Source organism: Lepidothrix coronata, unplaced genomic scaffold, assembly GCF_001604755.1.
Source record: "Lepidothrix coronata isolate B3197 unplaced genomic scaffold, Lepidothrix_coronata-1.0 Scaffold111, whole genome shotgun sequence".
NCBI lineage: Eukaryota > Metazoa > Chordata > Aves > Passeriformes > Pipridae > Lepidothrix > Lepidothrix coronata.
Window position 1 is genome coordinate 1,795,446 of NW_016690291.1, and position 16,663 is coordinate 1,812,108.

Sequence of the window (16,663 nt, forward strand, 5' to 3'; positions counted from 1 at the left end):
CAATAACACCACATATATAACAAAATATGTGGAAGAGAAATAAAAACAATTACATGCTATTAGCTATGGTCCCTTCTTTTAAAGGAAATATTGAATCTTCTATTTATTGAGCAGCTGCTACATTCTTTCATTCATTCATCCACTCCTTCAACTGTTATTTATTTAATTAATTATTCAATCAATTGTTCACTGAGGGACCGTGTATGATCTATGTTTTACAATTGACCTCAAAGAGCGAGGCAGCTGAATGCATCCGATAGAAAATGGAAAAAGGCATCGCAAGGTTCACAACAATTATCCAGGGTTCAAAGCCAAAAACTATTTCTTCCAGTCCATTGTCATATTCCGGGCGGCACCCGAATGCCGGAGGTATCCACAGCTGCAGGGAAAGAACGCAAGGCCAATATTAATCACCAGCAATACAAGTCAATAGCCCTTAATGACTGTGACTCCACCGTACTGCAAATTGGTTTCAGAAATCCCTAAGAAAACGCTCCCTGTTGCTACCGGAGCACACTGGTGGAAGAGGGTTCCAGCTTCCACTGCTGCTGAAGTTTTTAGACTGTGACTGAAATGAGCCTAGGCTCCCATATTCCACGTTTAAATAACCTTTGTCCCCCCAAAGGCATATTCACTTCTTCCAGAAAAAGTAAAATGTATTTCCTACAAACTATAGGTCCATGTAATTTTAATATACTTATCAGACTTGAAAGGCTGGGAAGCTTTTGGATATTAACTTATGAATTATGTTCAAAATGTCTTACCGAAAGGTTGCAAAGGAATAAAAATGCAGCAATGTTCTTCAGAATTCTCCTCTTGTTGTTAGTAACTGAGTTTCTACTGTAAAATGAGAAATCTGAGGCCGCATGCATGACCGAAGTATTGTCCTGACTCGTTTCTTCTTTGGCAACACCAGCACCATCGTTATCTCTCCCACAGATACTGCCCTTAAACAGGCAGGGCACCTCCCCAGTGTCACAAGTGGCTCTGCCATTGTAAATCTCTTTGTACAAGGGGGTAAGGGACAAAGTGCTCCCCCGAGATATAGTCACTATTCGGAGAGTTTTAATGTCATCATTAACCTTTTCCTGCTCACGGTGTATGGATTCAATGATAAAGAGATTCTGAATATATTTCTCAATGATAACCAGAACAGAGTAGGGCAGGTTATACCAGGTATATTTTGGATGAGCTTGGGCACAGATAATGGCGAGGATGGAGCCCCAGGAGAGCAGCCAGGACCCTGCAGCTGTGCCCACCAGCAGTTCTGCATCAAGTTTTCGAGCGGGATTCTTTGAATTATCCAGCGATCTATCTTCCAGTCTGTAGATGAGAAGGGCGACAATTCCAGCTGTACACATGAGAGCCAGCACAAAGATAGCATGCAAGTAGAACATAGTGAGTGCTAACTCGCTTTTGATTTTTGACCCTCCAATCTGAATCAAATACACAACAACTATGGCTATTGTGCTGGTTAACACGATTAGTCCGAAAATCATTCCGACAGTTATGCCGTGGAATTTGAATCGAGTTTTGTTTTGCTGGTGGTGCTCAACTTTCCGGCCAACGTTCTTCCACAGGACATAGAGCATTGTGGATGCCAGGATGTGGTACTCTATATTAAAGGGATAGAGGTAATATATTCCTTGAGAAAATATAGAGCAGAGAGTTGTTGTTGTGCAGTTGCATTGAGGTGCATGATCATCTAGAACTAAAGGAGAAAGAGAGATTAGTTATGTGCATTATAAAGATTTCTTGTTTAAAGTGAATAAATAAAACATAAATTTAATAATAAAACACAAAAGATAAGATTTCAGTCAAACAACACCCAGCTACCCACCTAACCACTATTAACCCAGCAAAGCTTTTGCTGCTTCACTAGATTATGATCTCCAACTTCACTGCTCACTCACTGAGTAATAATCACACAGTGAACAAATATTGCACCAAAGTGTACAAAACTTCATCAGGTTCTTGTTAAAATTACTTTTTTTTATAACATGAAAATCCAGATGCCAAGGGCTTTGAGTCCTCAGCCCTTCAACAGAGAAGATTTTATAGAAGTTCAGGGATTGTTGATCAGATCAAGAAGAAGCTTAACAAGGAAAGGGCTCAGTTATACTCTCATTTTTATCAGTTATTTACACTAGTGTAGTGTCCAATAGCAAAACCACTTTATTAAAAAGTCATTTATGTTTAAGAAAGAGGTAAAATAAACCACAGATACTTTGAGTCAATGTCCCAGAATAGTTTTAAAGTAAAAACCAAACCAAACCAAACAAAATAAAAACAAACAAACAAACAAAACCACAAAAAACCCACCACCAAAAATCAATCTTCTCCATTTGAGAGGAACTTATGAAATCATTATATCTCTGCTGTGAGTTACCTGCAACGTAAACCGGTAAGGCATCTCAATGAACAACTGCTCATATTTGTAAAATAAATATATTTAATGTGCATATATAACCCAAGCAAATAATGTCAGAAATCAGAAATTTCCACAGTGGTGGAAAAAAAAAGACACCTATTTCCAATGTATTTATTTATAAATATATAACCACACATGCTTAAGAGCACATTTTTAGGTGTGGATTTTAGATCTGTGCCTGACAATTTTTCTTTTGTTTTCTGCAATTTCAAGACAGAAGAGAAGAGGAGAAAGTTGGTGTTGTTTTGTTTCAAATACACACTGTTAAGAGGTGGAAAAAATTGCTTTTGCAGTGGACTGTATATTAATGCCAATCTGGCCTTGTGGATCACTATTTCACTCCCCATTTTTCAGATGCTATTTCTGACTCTTCACATTGTATAAAAATTCTGGCAGCAGAATAATGGGGAAAAATATAAGGAAACTACTTTTATTTAACAAGTAAAGATATCAAGAAAAGCCATCAACTTCTGATTTGCCTGTTGTCTACCTAATGCTCCATGATTACAAAATCTCTGGACTGTCAATTCAGCTACCTGACTATTAATGGAAACTTGATAGTTTCCATGGATACATATAAAGGGCAATAATTGCCAACAGATGTAAATGGTGGTCATAATTTTAGACACAATTATAGTGAAATAGTATTTTATAGATTTTAAAGTTGTTTTCACTTATATGTGAACTTCGGTAGGAATTATTAAAAATGCCTAAAATTTTTCAATTTATAAAAATTATAAATAGGCCAAAAAGAAATTAGTTCAGGATTTGGCTTTATAGAGGCAAAATCAGGAGTTTTTGTACACAAGCACCATTGAATTCCTTGGGTGGAAAAACATACATTCTCGCTTTTAAAAACTGTCTGTCTTTTCCTTTGTGAACACAATCAAAATTTATCATCTGCACTGATAAATTTTCATGGGAAGAAAATTGCTTACAGCTACTGAGAACTTTTATTTCCTCTTAAAGTTAAGCACTCCTAATTTCCCCATGCTTCACTGGAGTTTGAAAGCAGAAAGTATCCCCAGAGGTTATAATAGAATCATAGAATGGCCCGAGTTGCAAGGGACCTTCAAGGTCATCTAGTTTCAACTTCTTGCCATGGGCAGAGACACCTTCCACTAGACCAGGTTGCTCAGGGTTCCATCCAACCTGGCCTTGAACACTTCCAGGGATGGAGCATCCATAACTTCTCTAAGCAATGTGTGCCAGTGCCTTACCAGACTCATAGTGAAGATTTTTTTTTTTATATCTTCCTTATACTAAATATTTGCTGACTACAACTTGCACCATCTTACCAATAGAGAAAATGGATTCATTATAAAAAAAGAACACCCAGTGCAAAATCCTTGTCTTGTAAAGCAGCACTAATGGATAACTCCTGTTCTTCTGAGCCACCCCACTGAACCCCGTAGGACCACAGACCACATGCAACCACTCTTCTGGGAAGGTTATCCATGCTTGTTTTTCTCTGAATAACTTAGTAAATAGTAAAGTCTCATTTTAAAGCCGCTGTGTTCAATTTACTTCTATGATTTACTAATAAAGGGGTTCTTCAATGATGTTGTTCCTGAAAATAAATGTTTTCAAAAATCTGTATGTTTGGAATTTAGAAGAAAACAACAGCCTTTATCACATATATGCTAATGATCATGTAACATTTTAGTTATGATTTGAACTTACTACGTACTGACTACCATTTGCTCCAGAATGACTATGCTGACATAACCATAAATGACCCAGCTCCAACCTACAGTGACACAGTATTTTGTATGAGTGTGCTAGAGCAGGAATTCCAAAATGTACCAACCCCTTCACTTACCTATAGTTATGTTCCCAAAACCAAGCGTGATTAGTCTTTCCTTATGTTCATTCAACTGATGTTTTGACTCTGCTAAGACTCCGTTTGTCCACAGGAGCAAATTTGTGAACACAGAATGGATAACCCCAAACCTACAAAATAAAGTAATTATTGAAGGAATCTGCACAAACTGTATCTCCATGTATTTTAGATGAAATGAATTAACTTTCTGTAGACAAGCTACATGGCACTATTTATTTGTTGGTGCAGGGGAAAAAAAACAGTCATCACCAATCTCTAAAGATGTTCTGCAGTGGAGCACTCTGAATATTAGACCTGCAAAATTTTACAGAAACGCATTGGCTTAATGTATTAAACTACTAATAGGATGCTGCTATTATTTGTTATGCTCTCTCATTGGGCTGAACAAGCTTCATGTTAATGACAGTGATTGAACAGTCTGAACAGGATTAATTGTTTTGCAAACTATATTTCACAGCCTTCTGCTGTGCTCCTTCATATTCACTGTATCTGGTCTGTCTTTGCAGAGACCGCTGCCTTCTCTAACTTCTAGTTCATGCCTTTTTGTCTCCTGGAGAGAGCTGAAGCTAACAGAGGGCTTTATTCCATTCAAAGTACTGGTACAATGAGGGTAGGTCTCCATGCATTTTTGAGACTCCTGGTCTCTGAGAGGAGACCATTTCAGACTTGCTGAAACAAAATGGCATTGGGGAAAGAAGTGCATTAATGGTTCTGAACTTTCTAATAAAATCCAGACAATAATGGTTTTCTATTGTCAAGCACTCCCTTTCTTTGTAGATGATCACAGTACCTCTTTCTCAGGCACAATCCTTTCACCTACCATTCTGCCAGGCATCCTCCTGTACCTGAAGCTCTTCATGTTCTTTCACCAAGAAAAAGTTCTTTCTTACTGCACTGTTCTCAGTGCTGAACTTGTAGTTAGGGATTTTTAAAATCTACTTATAAACAGAGCTGATATCACCAGCTGACACTGCAAAGCCTTCTGTGATAACTTCTCCTCATAGCAGCCTTCCAGTACCTAAAAGGGGCTTATGTGAAGGATGAGGACAGACTTTTTAGCAGGGACAAGGGGTTTTAAACTAAACCAGGGTAGATTCAGGTGCAACCCTGGAACAGGTTGCCCAGAGAGGTGGTAGATGCCCCATCCCTGGAAACGTTCAAGGCCAGGTTGCACAGAGCTCTGAGAAACCTGATCTAGTTGAAGATGTCCCTTCTTCCTGCAGGGTGGTTGGACTAGATGACCTTTAAAGGTTCCTTCCAACCCAACCTGTTCTATGTGTCTAAGATCTAGTTATAAAAAGGTGCTTTCCATAAAAATCAATATAAAATACCTCAGATACATTGCACTGACTGCAGGTTGCTGATGCAGATTCCATTTCAGTAGCTAAATAAATAAAACATAATATAGTCCATAGTCCTAAAACACAGACGTGACCCTTCCTTCAAAAAAAGTAAATGACACTGTGGTATCATACATTGCCATTTCCCTCTCTCATGAGAAAAATACATCTATTCTGTGACTATTGTATATTAAAAAATGTAAGTACAGTTTAAATAAGGGTAAATGGAGTTACTTTCTGTTTAACTATTCTATTTCTTTCTACGTAACACAATCAAGAAGAGAATCAACCTCTGTATATTTTCACTGTCTCTAATACAGTAAAAATGTAGGTGTTAAAGCCCTGTACAGACCTACACCTATTAACATGCCAGAGGAAGATCAGGTACACTTTACCTTTCAAGTGTTTTGAAAGACTGGATAACATCCTTCGCATGACACCACAGAAAGTAAACCTAAATGAAAGGAATACAGAGAAATATTATTACACTAATGAGCATGTGTGACACTGAGAAAGGAAAGTGCATCTATAGACAGAAACATTGCTAATTAAAATCTCTGATGATTTAAACTGATGCAGCTCCATCTCTGTGCATGTGAAAGAGCTCATGATTTCCTGTGACGTTCTCCCAGAACCTGAAGTTTCTTGTACACAAAATCAGTGGCTTAACAGTAGAAAGTCTCAGTATCACTCACAAAAACATATTTTGCTTCTGTATCTGAAGAGACTTTTATTTCGATGACAAAGGAAATAAAGCTACTAGCTGCAGATTGCAGTATGATTACTGTAGGGCATGGTCATGCTAAGTTTGAATAATTTATTAAATACATTAAATTCTATGGAGGGACAGAGATAGGTGAAAGGATGCCAGACTTGACTAATAAAACAGCAGACTCTCAGGAAGCAAGAGAAAAGCTTGTGCTATCAGCCTGAGAGACAACTCCATTAAGAACACAGCAGTTGCACTCAGTGATAGTGCAGAAAACTCAACTGGAGAATAAAAGAGAGAGATAACAACAATGAGTTAGCAAGTCAAGGTAAAAGAGGAATAAAATTAAGACTCTTTGTTTGTGGGAACATAATGGAGACCTCAGAAAGAGATTGCTGCTGATACAAAACTGGTTCCAAGTGCTGACAGGTTCAAGGAGAACTATACCAATATTTCTCAGGGATGTCAGGGTGAAGCTTGGAGTCCTGTTTACTCTCAGTAGTTCCTAGAATACTGAACTCAACAGTAGGTGAACTATCAGGAGAGAAAGAGTCCAAAGATTTCTCTTAGAAACCTGCCTAGTTTAGTGGTTCAGTAACGATCTGAAAAGTAAAAAGAATTTTAAGTTTTTCTTCAGCAATTGGAGTAACTGGAAGTCCATTTTACCACAGTTTCCATAAATGTAGGGTGCCTTCATAGCTGCTGTTGTCTGAAGCATTTAATGTCTAATTTTGGAAAAAGCTAGGCAAATGCAGTTCTCTATGGCTCACCTATGCTACCCAGCAATAACATTAATTCCTCTAATTGAAGCATTTATAAATAAGAGGTGTGGCCACTGTAAAACCCCAGTTTTGTACAGAGTACAAAATTTCATGCAGGTTTCAACTAAAATCAAATTGAAATTATCTTAGTCTCTAATGCCACACTCAAGTTCCCATTCTGGGCTTGATGCAGTAAAATCTGACAGCAGATCTGAAAGCATTTTTCAAAACTTAAAAAAAACGTAAGTTTTGAAGATCTGTTCAGACACAAGAAAGCGGGAGGGAATAGGAAAAGTCAGTAAAGAAATAGCATAAAATCCATTTTTTGCTCACAGAATACTCATTTCCTCAAAGGGATTCCTGCCTGTGAAAGAGGATAATGCACAGCCTGTCTTGGAAGGGCAGGTACATGTTAGTTCATACACAGGTGCAGTAAGTATATATTAATTTAATGGCATATATCAGGATGCCTCATTTAGAGTAAAACACAACAGAATCTGAGACATATTCTGGAGGAAACAAATCCTTTGGCTTTTAGGTGTTTTAGGGATGTTCTCTGCTGTAATTTCATCCTCTGTTTCAAAGACATGAGATATGTCTTAGGTAAGAGTTATCTGGTAAATTAGTTTTTAACTTTTTCTTTGATTGCTTAGGCTAACATTCAAGCTTTCATTATTTTAAGCTTTGTAGATGATAAATTCAGCAACACTGGGTGATGTAACATTTAAATTAGCATTCTTGTTCCTTTTGTTCATCACACATTGTTCTTCCACACTCCAGTTCATGGTGACTGGAAACCTTGTCAGCTCAGGGTCACTGGATGCAAGGGAGAATGCTGCATGCAGATCAGCAGGGCAAAGGGGCTTAATTTCATTGGTTTGTTTTTCAGAGGTAAAGCAAAGAGGTTGCAAGACCTGGAGAGTGCATATTACAAGAATGTGAAATTAAGATTATTTAAACCAAATCAGGATTTCACTCCCCAGAGAAAAACATTGTAGAGGTCAGAGCTACTACTTGTATGGCTATGCTTTTTTTTTTTTTTTTGTTACAAAAAACAGGAAAGTGTAGGTTGTTCAAAAGCTCATTTACATGCAACCACAACTGCTAGAAAAATCTTTCTTTTCTTTCTGAATGACTAAATCATCTTGGAAAGTGCATACAAGTACCTGGCTATAACTAAGAATCTCAGTTGAGTGGTTTTTTCTTTCCTTCTTTCCTAGAAACCTGCTGACAGGGGCTCAGAGGAATTAATATGAGAAACAATCAGCTATGGAGTGTCACCACACACTATGGAGCCAAAGCCTTACAACAGGCAAGCAGCTGGAATATTTTACAGGAGTCACTGACTGCTTGCTACTGTGCAGCCACTGATAAGCATAACAAAATGCTTCCAGAAGGAATATCTGTGTTCATTTGTTATAGGAAAGTTGTGCAAGTGTTTTTGAACCTGTTAGGAAGGGTTTTGTCCCTTTGACTTATCAGGCTCCGCTCTTGAACACAGTGGGACATCAGGAGAGACAGACTGAATTGAACTTGTATGACAAGTCTTACAAACAGAATCAAGGGAATTGTCTTTAGCTGAGCTACTCATTTCAGCCTGAAAATTGTGAAAATTACATATGTAACTCTAATTTAAAATACAATGTAACTTCAACTGTAGGAGAGTGTTTCCATATGATTTTATGGCTGAGCAATTCCAGGTTTGCAAAGCAAAGCTTGAATTTACACATACTTAATACATGCACAAGCATTTAGTCCTCCAAAGTATTCTGTGATATGCTTAGAAATTAAATTAGTGTAAAATCCACTGATAACAAAATAAAACATATTTTTGGGAAGGAATAAATTTGTAATATAAAACTGCAACCAGTGACTTTTACCTGTAAGATGGTGTGCACAGCATGTGTAACAGGAAAAATGCCTTCAGTTGGTGATAAACAGTTTGAAAAATCAATGTAATATCCAATTTTAAAAGAGTCCAGAATTAAAGTAATCACTGCAAACAAAGTAATCCCACCTACAAATGAAAAAGATACAAGAAAATGTCAATGTATAATTATAGTGTCTAGAGACAATTTGTACAATACACTAAAAGCTGTTTAGGGAAATAAAAGTCAATCAATATCTGTGTTCTTGGTTAGTAGAATAAAAGTAGATCGATGTTCATGAAGTTAATTGACTCAGTGTAATAAGTGCCTTTAATTTGTGAAAGCCTCTGCCCAATATATTCTGAAAGCAGATCACAGTACACACCCTTATGGCCAGTGTAGCACTGGCCAGGACCTGGAGACACTCAGCCCCGTTCAGGTGACTCCCAGCTCTGAGCAGGGTCAGCCTCTCAAGTACAGCTGCCACACAGGGCATGAATTAGTGCTCTAGACAGCCACACAGCAAACTGTACAGTTCTGGGGAGCTGAACAATCACCTTACAGTCTCCAAGCCCAAAAGCTCGACAGCGGGAAGTAACACAATCACTTGGTGTGCCCTCCCCGTGGCTCGGGGGTTACACTTTAACTGAGAGACCACAACTACAATGAGCTGTATGGTTTGTTCTCCTAGGAAGGAACTAAAGATTTAATTTCAGTATCTATATTTCACACACACAAAAATGCCCTAATATATTTCTCTAAATATGTATTTTGTATCCTAAAGGACTTTAAAATACATTTCCCATTGTTTAATTATTGATACCTTTTTTTATTATGGATTTGTACCTGTATGACTAAGCAACAACTGGCAATAAGATTACTGAACCAAACTAAAGCCTTCATTTACTTGGTTTTGGTTTGTTTTCAGGAGGGGGGCAGGGGGGTTGTTTTTTTTTTTCTTTAGGTTTTTAGTCAAACAAGCTTTCACCGGATTTAATTTGGGCTTATTTTACTGAAGACTAGACAAAAATTTACCATGGACCTTAACTGGACCTTATGATATCTATCTCCATCAGTATCCTAATCTTTCTTTGTAATGTAAATAACATCACTAGTGTTGACTTTGATGAATATTTATCTTTTATAAAGGACCACAACCTAATTTCCATATAAGCACAACATGTTCCACTTGACTCCTGATAATAAAAAAGTATTACTAAATTATTTATTTATTTAATTAATAATATCTTTGTTATTGTTGCGGCGGTCAAAAGTAAAGAAGAAAAACACGAACAGTCCAGTACTGAGCAAAGTACCAGAGTCTTTATTCTTTCCCACAAGTCTTTTTATATCCCATGTTAGCAAGCATCAGAAGGCAGGCAGATGACTGTATTTTTTAATTAGCTATTATTTGTTAGTAACACTGTTGGCAAAGCTCAAGGCCAAAGCTGGAGTTCTCATAGGACCAAACCTAAGCACTCCACAGCTGTCTTCTTTCAGCCAGGACTGCATACATACCTCTCCTATCTCAAGGATACACCCATAACTTTCCCAGGTCAAAATCTTCTTCCAAGGAGCTAACAGACCCACTGTCAGCCCTGACATACCTTTATTCTTAAAATTGCATCAATAAAATTAAGTAGAAATTATAAAAACACGGTGTAATTTTGTTTATTATTTCATTGATCCTTTAAAATTAAACAAAAATAGACTTCCAAAACCTTTTTAATTGCACAGGTGTGAATTTCAAGAGGATTTTGTGTCTCTGTTTTACAATCTCTCTATAAAAAATAAAAGCCAAATTACTGATTGATTGAAATTTCTACCAAGAGATAAAAACTTTTGCTTTAATATTGCAAAATCTAGAACCTCAGCTCTGCACTTCATGCATGTGTACAACCCCATGTAGTTTCCTAATTTATGCTTCTTACATCAGCCAAATTGTATTCTAACACATGTAACAGGAATGAAGACCACGTGTGCCATTATCATTATGTATGAAAGTACATGACATCACAATACACAAAATTCTATGCCACTCTTGAGATCAAATGATACATTTTCTTCCTTATCAAAAAAAATGTAAATAATTCTAAAATAAATTAGAATGGCTAATTCTTCTGAAATAACTCTACCTGAGGTAACTGGACGTGCTCTGACCAAGGTGTTCAGACTAGACGACTTTCAGAAGTCCCTTCCTACCTAAATTATTCTATGATTGATGTTGTGATTCATGGTTTATTTAAAAAGTATGCAGGAAACAGCCTATTTGTCTGGAACATGACAGTTAGAGGGACTTCACGTGTGTTATGATTGTTTCAATAAGAAGACAAATGCTGTCTTCTGAAGCAAAAGATTATCAGTAACTCTACAGTGAATTGCTGTGCATATGTTGACTTTACAGAGTACTTTAGAAAGATATTTAAGTCCCCAGTCATGACAGGAGTAAAGTAATTTCCCAATGAATTTATGATGCACATTTAAGCCCTAAGGATCTGTTTCAGTGAAGTAGTAATGTCAAACCAAAGTGGGTGGAAAATGTGTTTTGTAAGAAAAAATTCTGCATCCTTGCTTCCATTATTCATGAGAGTGGCTCAGCAGAATAGAACCACAAGGGACCTGTTAACTAGAAAAAATGTGAAGAGGGAAGGGAAGACAAGGCAAGGCAAGGCAAGGGAAGGCAAGGGAAGGCAAGGAAAGGCAAGGTAAGAGGCTCAGGTTTAAATTCACAAAAGTGGAAAGGAAACACATTTTAGATTAATGATCTGTCTCCTGCACCATACATGCATCTTGTTTTTACAAAGATGACCTGTAGTGTAGTTCCACTCTGTCTTGCTTCCATTTCACAAGGTCTATATTTCAGCTGTACAGTCTTAATAGCTTTAACTCAGTGTCCAGCAGATCACTGAGAGGGAAACAACAACAACAATAAGACACACAAAGTTTCTTTCACATTGAGTATTTTGGTTTATGCCTTCAAATCACTCTTTATGTTTCTTTTATATCCATCAGAGATTTGGTAGGCTTCAACCTGTTTCCACTGAAATCAATAGTTTTGCCATTGTCCTCTAGGGATTAGAAGATTTTATATGACTCTTTTAATGTTAGATTATTTCATTTATTCAAATGGTATCTAGATATTTCTTGCAATCACTCAGGTGGCCACACTACAGGTGTATACAAAGTGTCCAACGTGCTTATTTATTTATGGGCTTTGAAAGAGAATGATTGTACTAGTTTGCTTAGTCAAAAATCAAAGCACAACAGACGTGACCATACATGTGGTATGATAATGGTTTCTGTGTTAATTTTTCCTGATGGAGACTTCAGTATTATGTACTAATGCTAAATGAATATCAGTAATTGCAAGGAAGATAATTCCACTGTTTTGCTGTTTCCATTTGAAAGTTTAAGAAACGTGAAATGATTGCTATTGAGCACTGTTTCTTTAATTTTTTTAAAATACTCATTGAAACCTGTCTGTCTTAAGGGACCAGTATTAGGATTTTCAATATTGCTAAATGCTGGCTTGTTTCTTTCTATCAATCGTCAAGAAGAATAAAAGCCATAATGATACAGTTGCAAAAATACCACTCTCAATTTCAAATACTGTTCAAATAACTGACAATTCAATGCAAGCAGTAAAAAGATATAAGCTGAAGTCTGCCAAGAGCTTTGCAAGTTGACCAATTTTCAATGCTGTAAACAGAAGTTGTGCTGCTGGAGAATGTAATAAAACAAAGCCATTTGTGAAGCCAATTTATTTTAATTTTGAGTTCCCTGGCTCACTTGGCTGAACTTCAAAAAAAATGGTCAGAGAGCTTTTCCTAATAGGAAAGTGTACTTAGGGGAATAACATTTGTAGTAAGTCAAGGAAAGGGCTTCTTAAGACTCTCTGTGATTATCTGGGTCAGGATAACTGTGTCATATTAAAGATAAAGCTCTCCTGGAAACTTTTCCCACATTCAGACTACAGGAGTGATTCTTGGTGCCCATGCAAGCAGGAAGACAACCATGCTCTGGGGTTCACACAACTGATACCTTGGTGCAAAAAGGCTCAAGGAAACCTTCTTGAGAGCAATTCTTGTAATCTGAGCAACTGTTCTTCTAGCATTGTTAAATATGTACAAGGACTCAGTTATAGGAGGATTTTGTTAAATTGTTCTTTTTCAACAGTTGTCATAGCAAAATGCTCTAAGTAGGCAGCTACCACCACTTTTACTAAAATTGTATTCACAATTTTAGTAAAAATGTGGATTTCATGAAAATATACTCATTTTATACTGTTTAATACAAGGACATTTGCTCTCACAAGGACAGCAAGGAGATATTCTTCAAAAACAGCTGATAAAGCTAGTAAAAAATTGCAGAAAGCTTTCCATGGAAAGACTTGATGAAAATGTCTCTGTCCCCTCCATCCCCCCTTTTCTTTTTGGACTTTTAGTCTTTCAGTTAAAAGATTTCTATGACAAAAACATTGATAAAGAGGAGGGCAAGGGGGATCTTGGCAAAAGAATTGTCACCTGAGTTTTTCCTTAGCTCAAATAAGTTTTCTTTTCCCAACAGAGGATAAAGGAATTGTACAGACTTATTGTAAATACAAGAAACTCCTAAGAATAGGAAAGTGTAGGTCATTCCCTAAGGGCAAATTTGATGAATTGCAGCCTAGACATCCAAGAGAAGTCATGGAAGCCGCACCACTTGAGAAGCCAGTACAAAGAGCCATCCTGTGCTGGTAAAAGAAATGGGTAAGGTAACCTAGTAGTTCAATCCAGGATCTTATTTCTAAGTTTCTGTGACTCCTTATAACCTGTAGGACAAATAAAATGCTGTGAATGCAGTGCCAAAAGAAAAAGGGCAGGGGATCCTGCTGTACTTACCCATGTTAAGCTGTAGTTATTCCATACTTAGAAGGGGAAAGCTACCCTCTGAGTAACAAAAGCATAGCTTGGTCCAAGTTAGGATCAAGTTAAGACTTGCATTAATGAATTTCAGAACGTTGTAAGCCATATAAGCTAATAAATGAAAAATGCCTGAGAGATTAATATGGCCTTGAAAAACAGTAAATAAACAAGAGAAACAATTCCACAGCTGATATGTGAACTCCATACATTTCAAGAAAGAGTCTACAGACCATGGCTGTATGTTAGACATCCAAAAAAAAAAAATATTTTCTGTGAGCAATTCATACACTATTTTTAGCAGTTGCAAAGAAAATAAAAGACACACGAGCACCGACATTGAGAACAAACTACATTTCCACAACCTCACTTTTCAAAATAATCAGGTGTTAGATGTTCTTGGAATTTTAATTTAGGTATTTTATTAGCTGTTGTGATAATTAACTGTTGTCTCATTGCTAGTGGGTAGGAAATATTTTATGGAAAAGCTGTCTTACAGCATTCCACTTAAAATACTTACTTTCCAATCTATCGCTTACAGTGCTGAGACTGGAAAAGAGGAGGAGGTTGGTAAAACTGGGCTTGCCTGTTGCTCCACACAGCACTGATGTAGGTTGTTTCTTTTTTCTTGGTACTTAGAAACAGCATTCCTGTCACTGCAACTCTGTAATGTGCTCCCCAAATACCTTCTCTCAAGATACCTTTATATCCTCACTCCAGTACACACCTGACTCTGCAGATAAGGGCCATCACATCCCACCACTATAGTTGCAAACTTGTATACTTTTCCTACAAGCTAATGCTAGTTTTAGATTCCTTGCTTAACTGCTTTATATACTGATCTACCTACTGATCTGGTCAGGGATTTTGTCCTTTTCTGTCTAAGTCCAGATGTTTCTAAAGCATCACTGTACACATATAAATGGGAATCTCTGATATACATTGGTATAGAAAGCACTTGAGGACCCTTCTGACTGGTACTACCCTTAAGTAAGTTGCATTATATCATCTGGAAAAGGTGGTAATTCATCCAAAAGATCTGCAAGACACCAAAAAATTGCCTCTTCCAGTACCTATATTTAATTTTTCAAGAGTTGCCAAACGAGCCTGCTAAGGGAAAAAGGCACCAGAGCTTTCAGCACTGTAAACGGTAGGTTGGAAAGTGAGGATGTTTAGCAAACAGCTTTCCCATACAATCTCTGAGTATGTTCAGCTTATGCATATATTTACTTTAGAGTGCACTGCATGTGCGCTCAGTTCACGAATAGCAGGATGCCTCCTGGTAGGGATGGAGAGGGTAACAAAGAGGTAGCAGACACAGGTGATGGCACAGATGTCTCTTGTGCGGTACCACCCTTTGTGCCGCCGGCCGGTACTTACACTTCAGCCAGCGGGCTCCGGCGTGGGTGTCCTTGTCCCGGATCAGCCTCCTCTGCGTGCAGCTCCTGCAAAGGTACCACAACATCCACAGCAGCTGGATGAGCATCAGCGTGATGAGGTAGGAGAGCAGGTGGCTCTTGCTGATGCCCACGGCGTGCACAGCCCAGGCGAAGGTGAGCAGCAGCCCGGCCAGGAAGAGGTTGATGCCATACTGGCTGCTGAGGATCTCGGCGTTTTTCTGCGGGTAGCTGCCGCCCACCGCGGGGAAACCGGCGGCTTTCTCCATCTCCCACGCCGCTGGCCAGGTGCTGCAAGCAGGCGGCCGCGCTTCCCCCGGGAGCCCCGAGGCTGGCCCGTCCCCCATCCCGGCCGGGGGCGGAGCGGGGCCGCGGCCCTGGCCGTGCCTGCCCGCGGGCGGGGACCGCCGGGGGTCCCTTGCCGGGGCCGAGCCCCAGGACCCCGATGGGAAGGGAGGCCGCCGGGGGGGGAAAGGATGCTGAGGTGTTTGCGGGACAGCGTTGCCTGAGACTCAGACAACAGCTGATGTCGAGACCAGGGTAAGGGAGCAGGTTACTCCAGAGGCAGCCGGTCGTGTCCCTCGTGAAGGGGCAGGTGAGCCCTGCCCGGCTGGCTTTGGTGAGGGATACGGAGCTTCCATCCGTGTTGACAGAGACCTGTGCAGTGTAACACGTTTCCTAGACAGGGAGATGGGAAAGACAGCGAGCGTTGTACAAAACCCCCTGACCATTAGCAGCTGTGATTGGAAAGCCGAGGAACAGCCAACGTGTGGAAGGAAGATGCTGGGAGAAAGCAAGGACAGGTGGATGGAACCTGCTCTGCAGCCAACAGCTGGTGATGGAGTTCCTTTGCATGGAGGTGGCAACGGGATCACCCACCACGCTTCACACTCTGGGCCCCACAGGTCCCCTACTTTTGGGCAACCAGTACTTCCATCAGTAGCACAGAATCTCCATTTTCAGGAATTGTCTAGCCCTTTCAAAAGCAGCAATTTGCCTTATTTTTTTAGGAAGTCTATTCCGACAACACAGTATTATAGCAATTGCTAGCTGGAGAAGCAACTACTGAGCACAAAGTAACAAAAACTTCTGCAGAATTTACTCCACTTCTTATTTATTCATTTTCCCAGTATTTATACACATTTTAAGTATTGACCCTTTTCTACTTAAACTGCCTAGTTCTAACTGTGACCCAAGGTCACAAGCTATTTAGGTATGCAAACCTCAAGATTTGGAGCACCAGTTGATTGCCTGTAGGGGTTGAGAGGAATTTAGCCCAGGGTAAACCATTATTTTTTTTAAATTATATTTTGTTTGCATACAATATGAATTCTCATAACTCTAGGTTTTTGGGTACTGAGACATTGTTTGGAGGCCAAATACCAAGATAGACTGGTCCTTGTTCTGGCCAGG

The 16,663-nt window shown here is 38.8% G+C and overlaps 1 protein-coding gene across 1 annotated transcript; it reads right to left on the minus strand.

The window, feature by feature from the left end:
* Positions 1 to 15,597, minus strand: OTOP1 (otopetrin 1). Its single transcript, XM_017824494.1, has 6 exons — positions 15,234 to 15,597; positions 8,965 to 9,101; positions 6,010 to 6,068; positions 4,254 to 4,384; positions 765 to 1,711; positions 1 to 379 (listed from the first exon to the last, which is right to left on the minus strand). Exons 1-6 carry the CDS (start codon positions 15,595 to 15,597, stop codon positions 209 to 211), a joined length of 1,809 nt encoding a protein of 602 aa, XP_017679983.1. The 3' UTR covers positions 1 to 208.
* Positions 15,598 to 16,663: the final 1,066 nt, after the last annotated feature.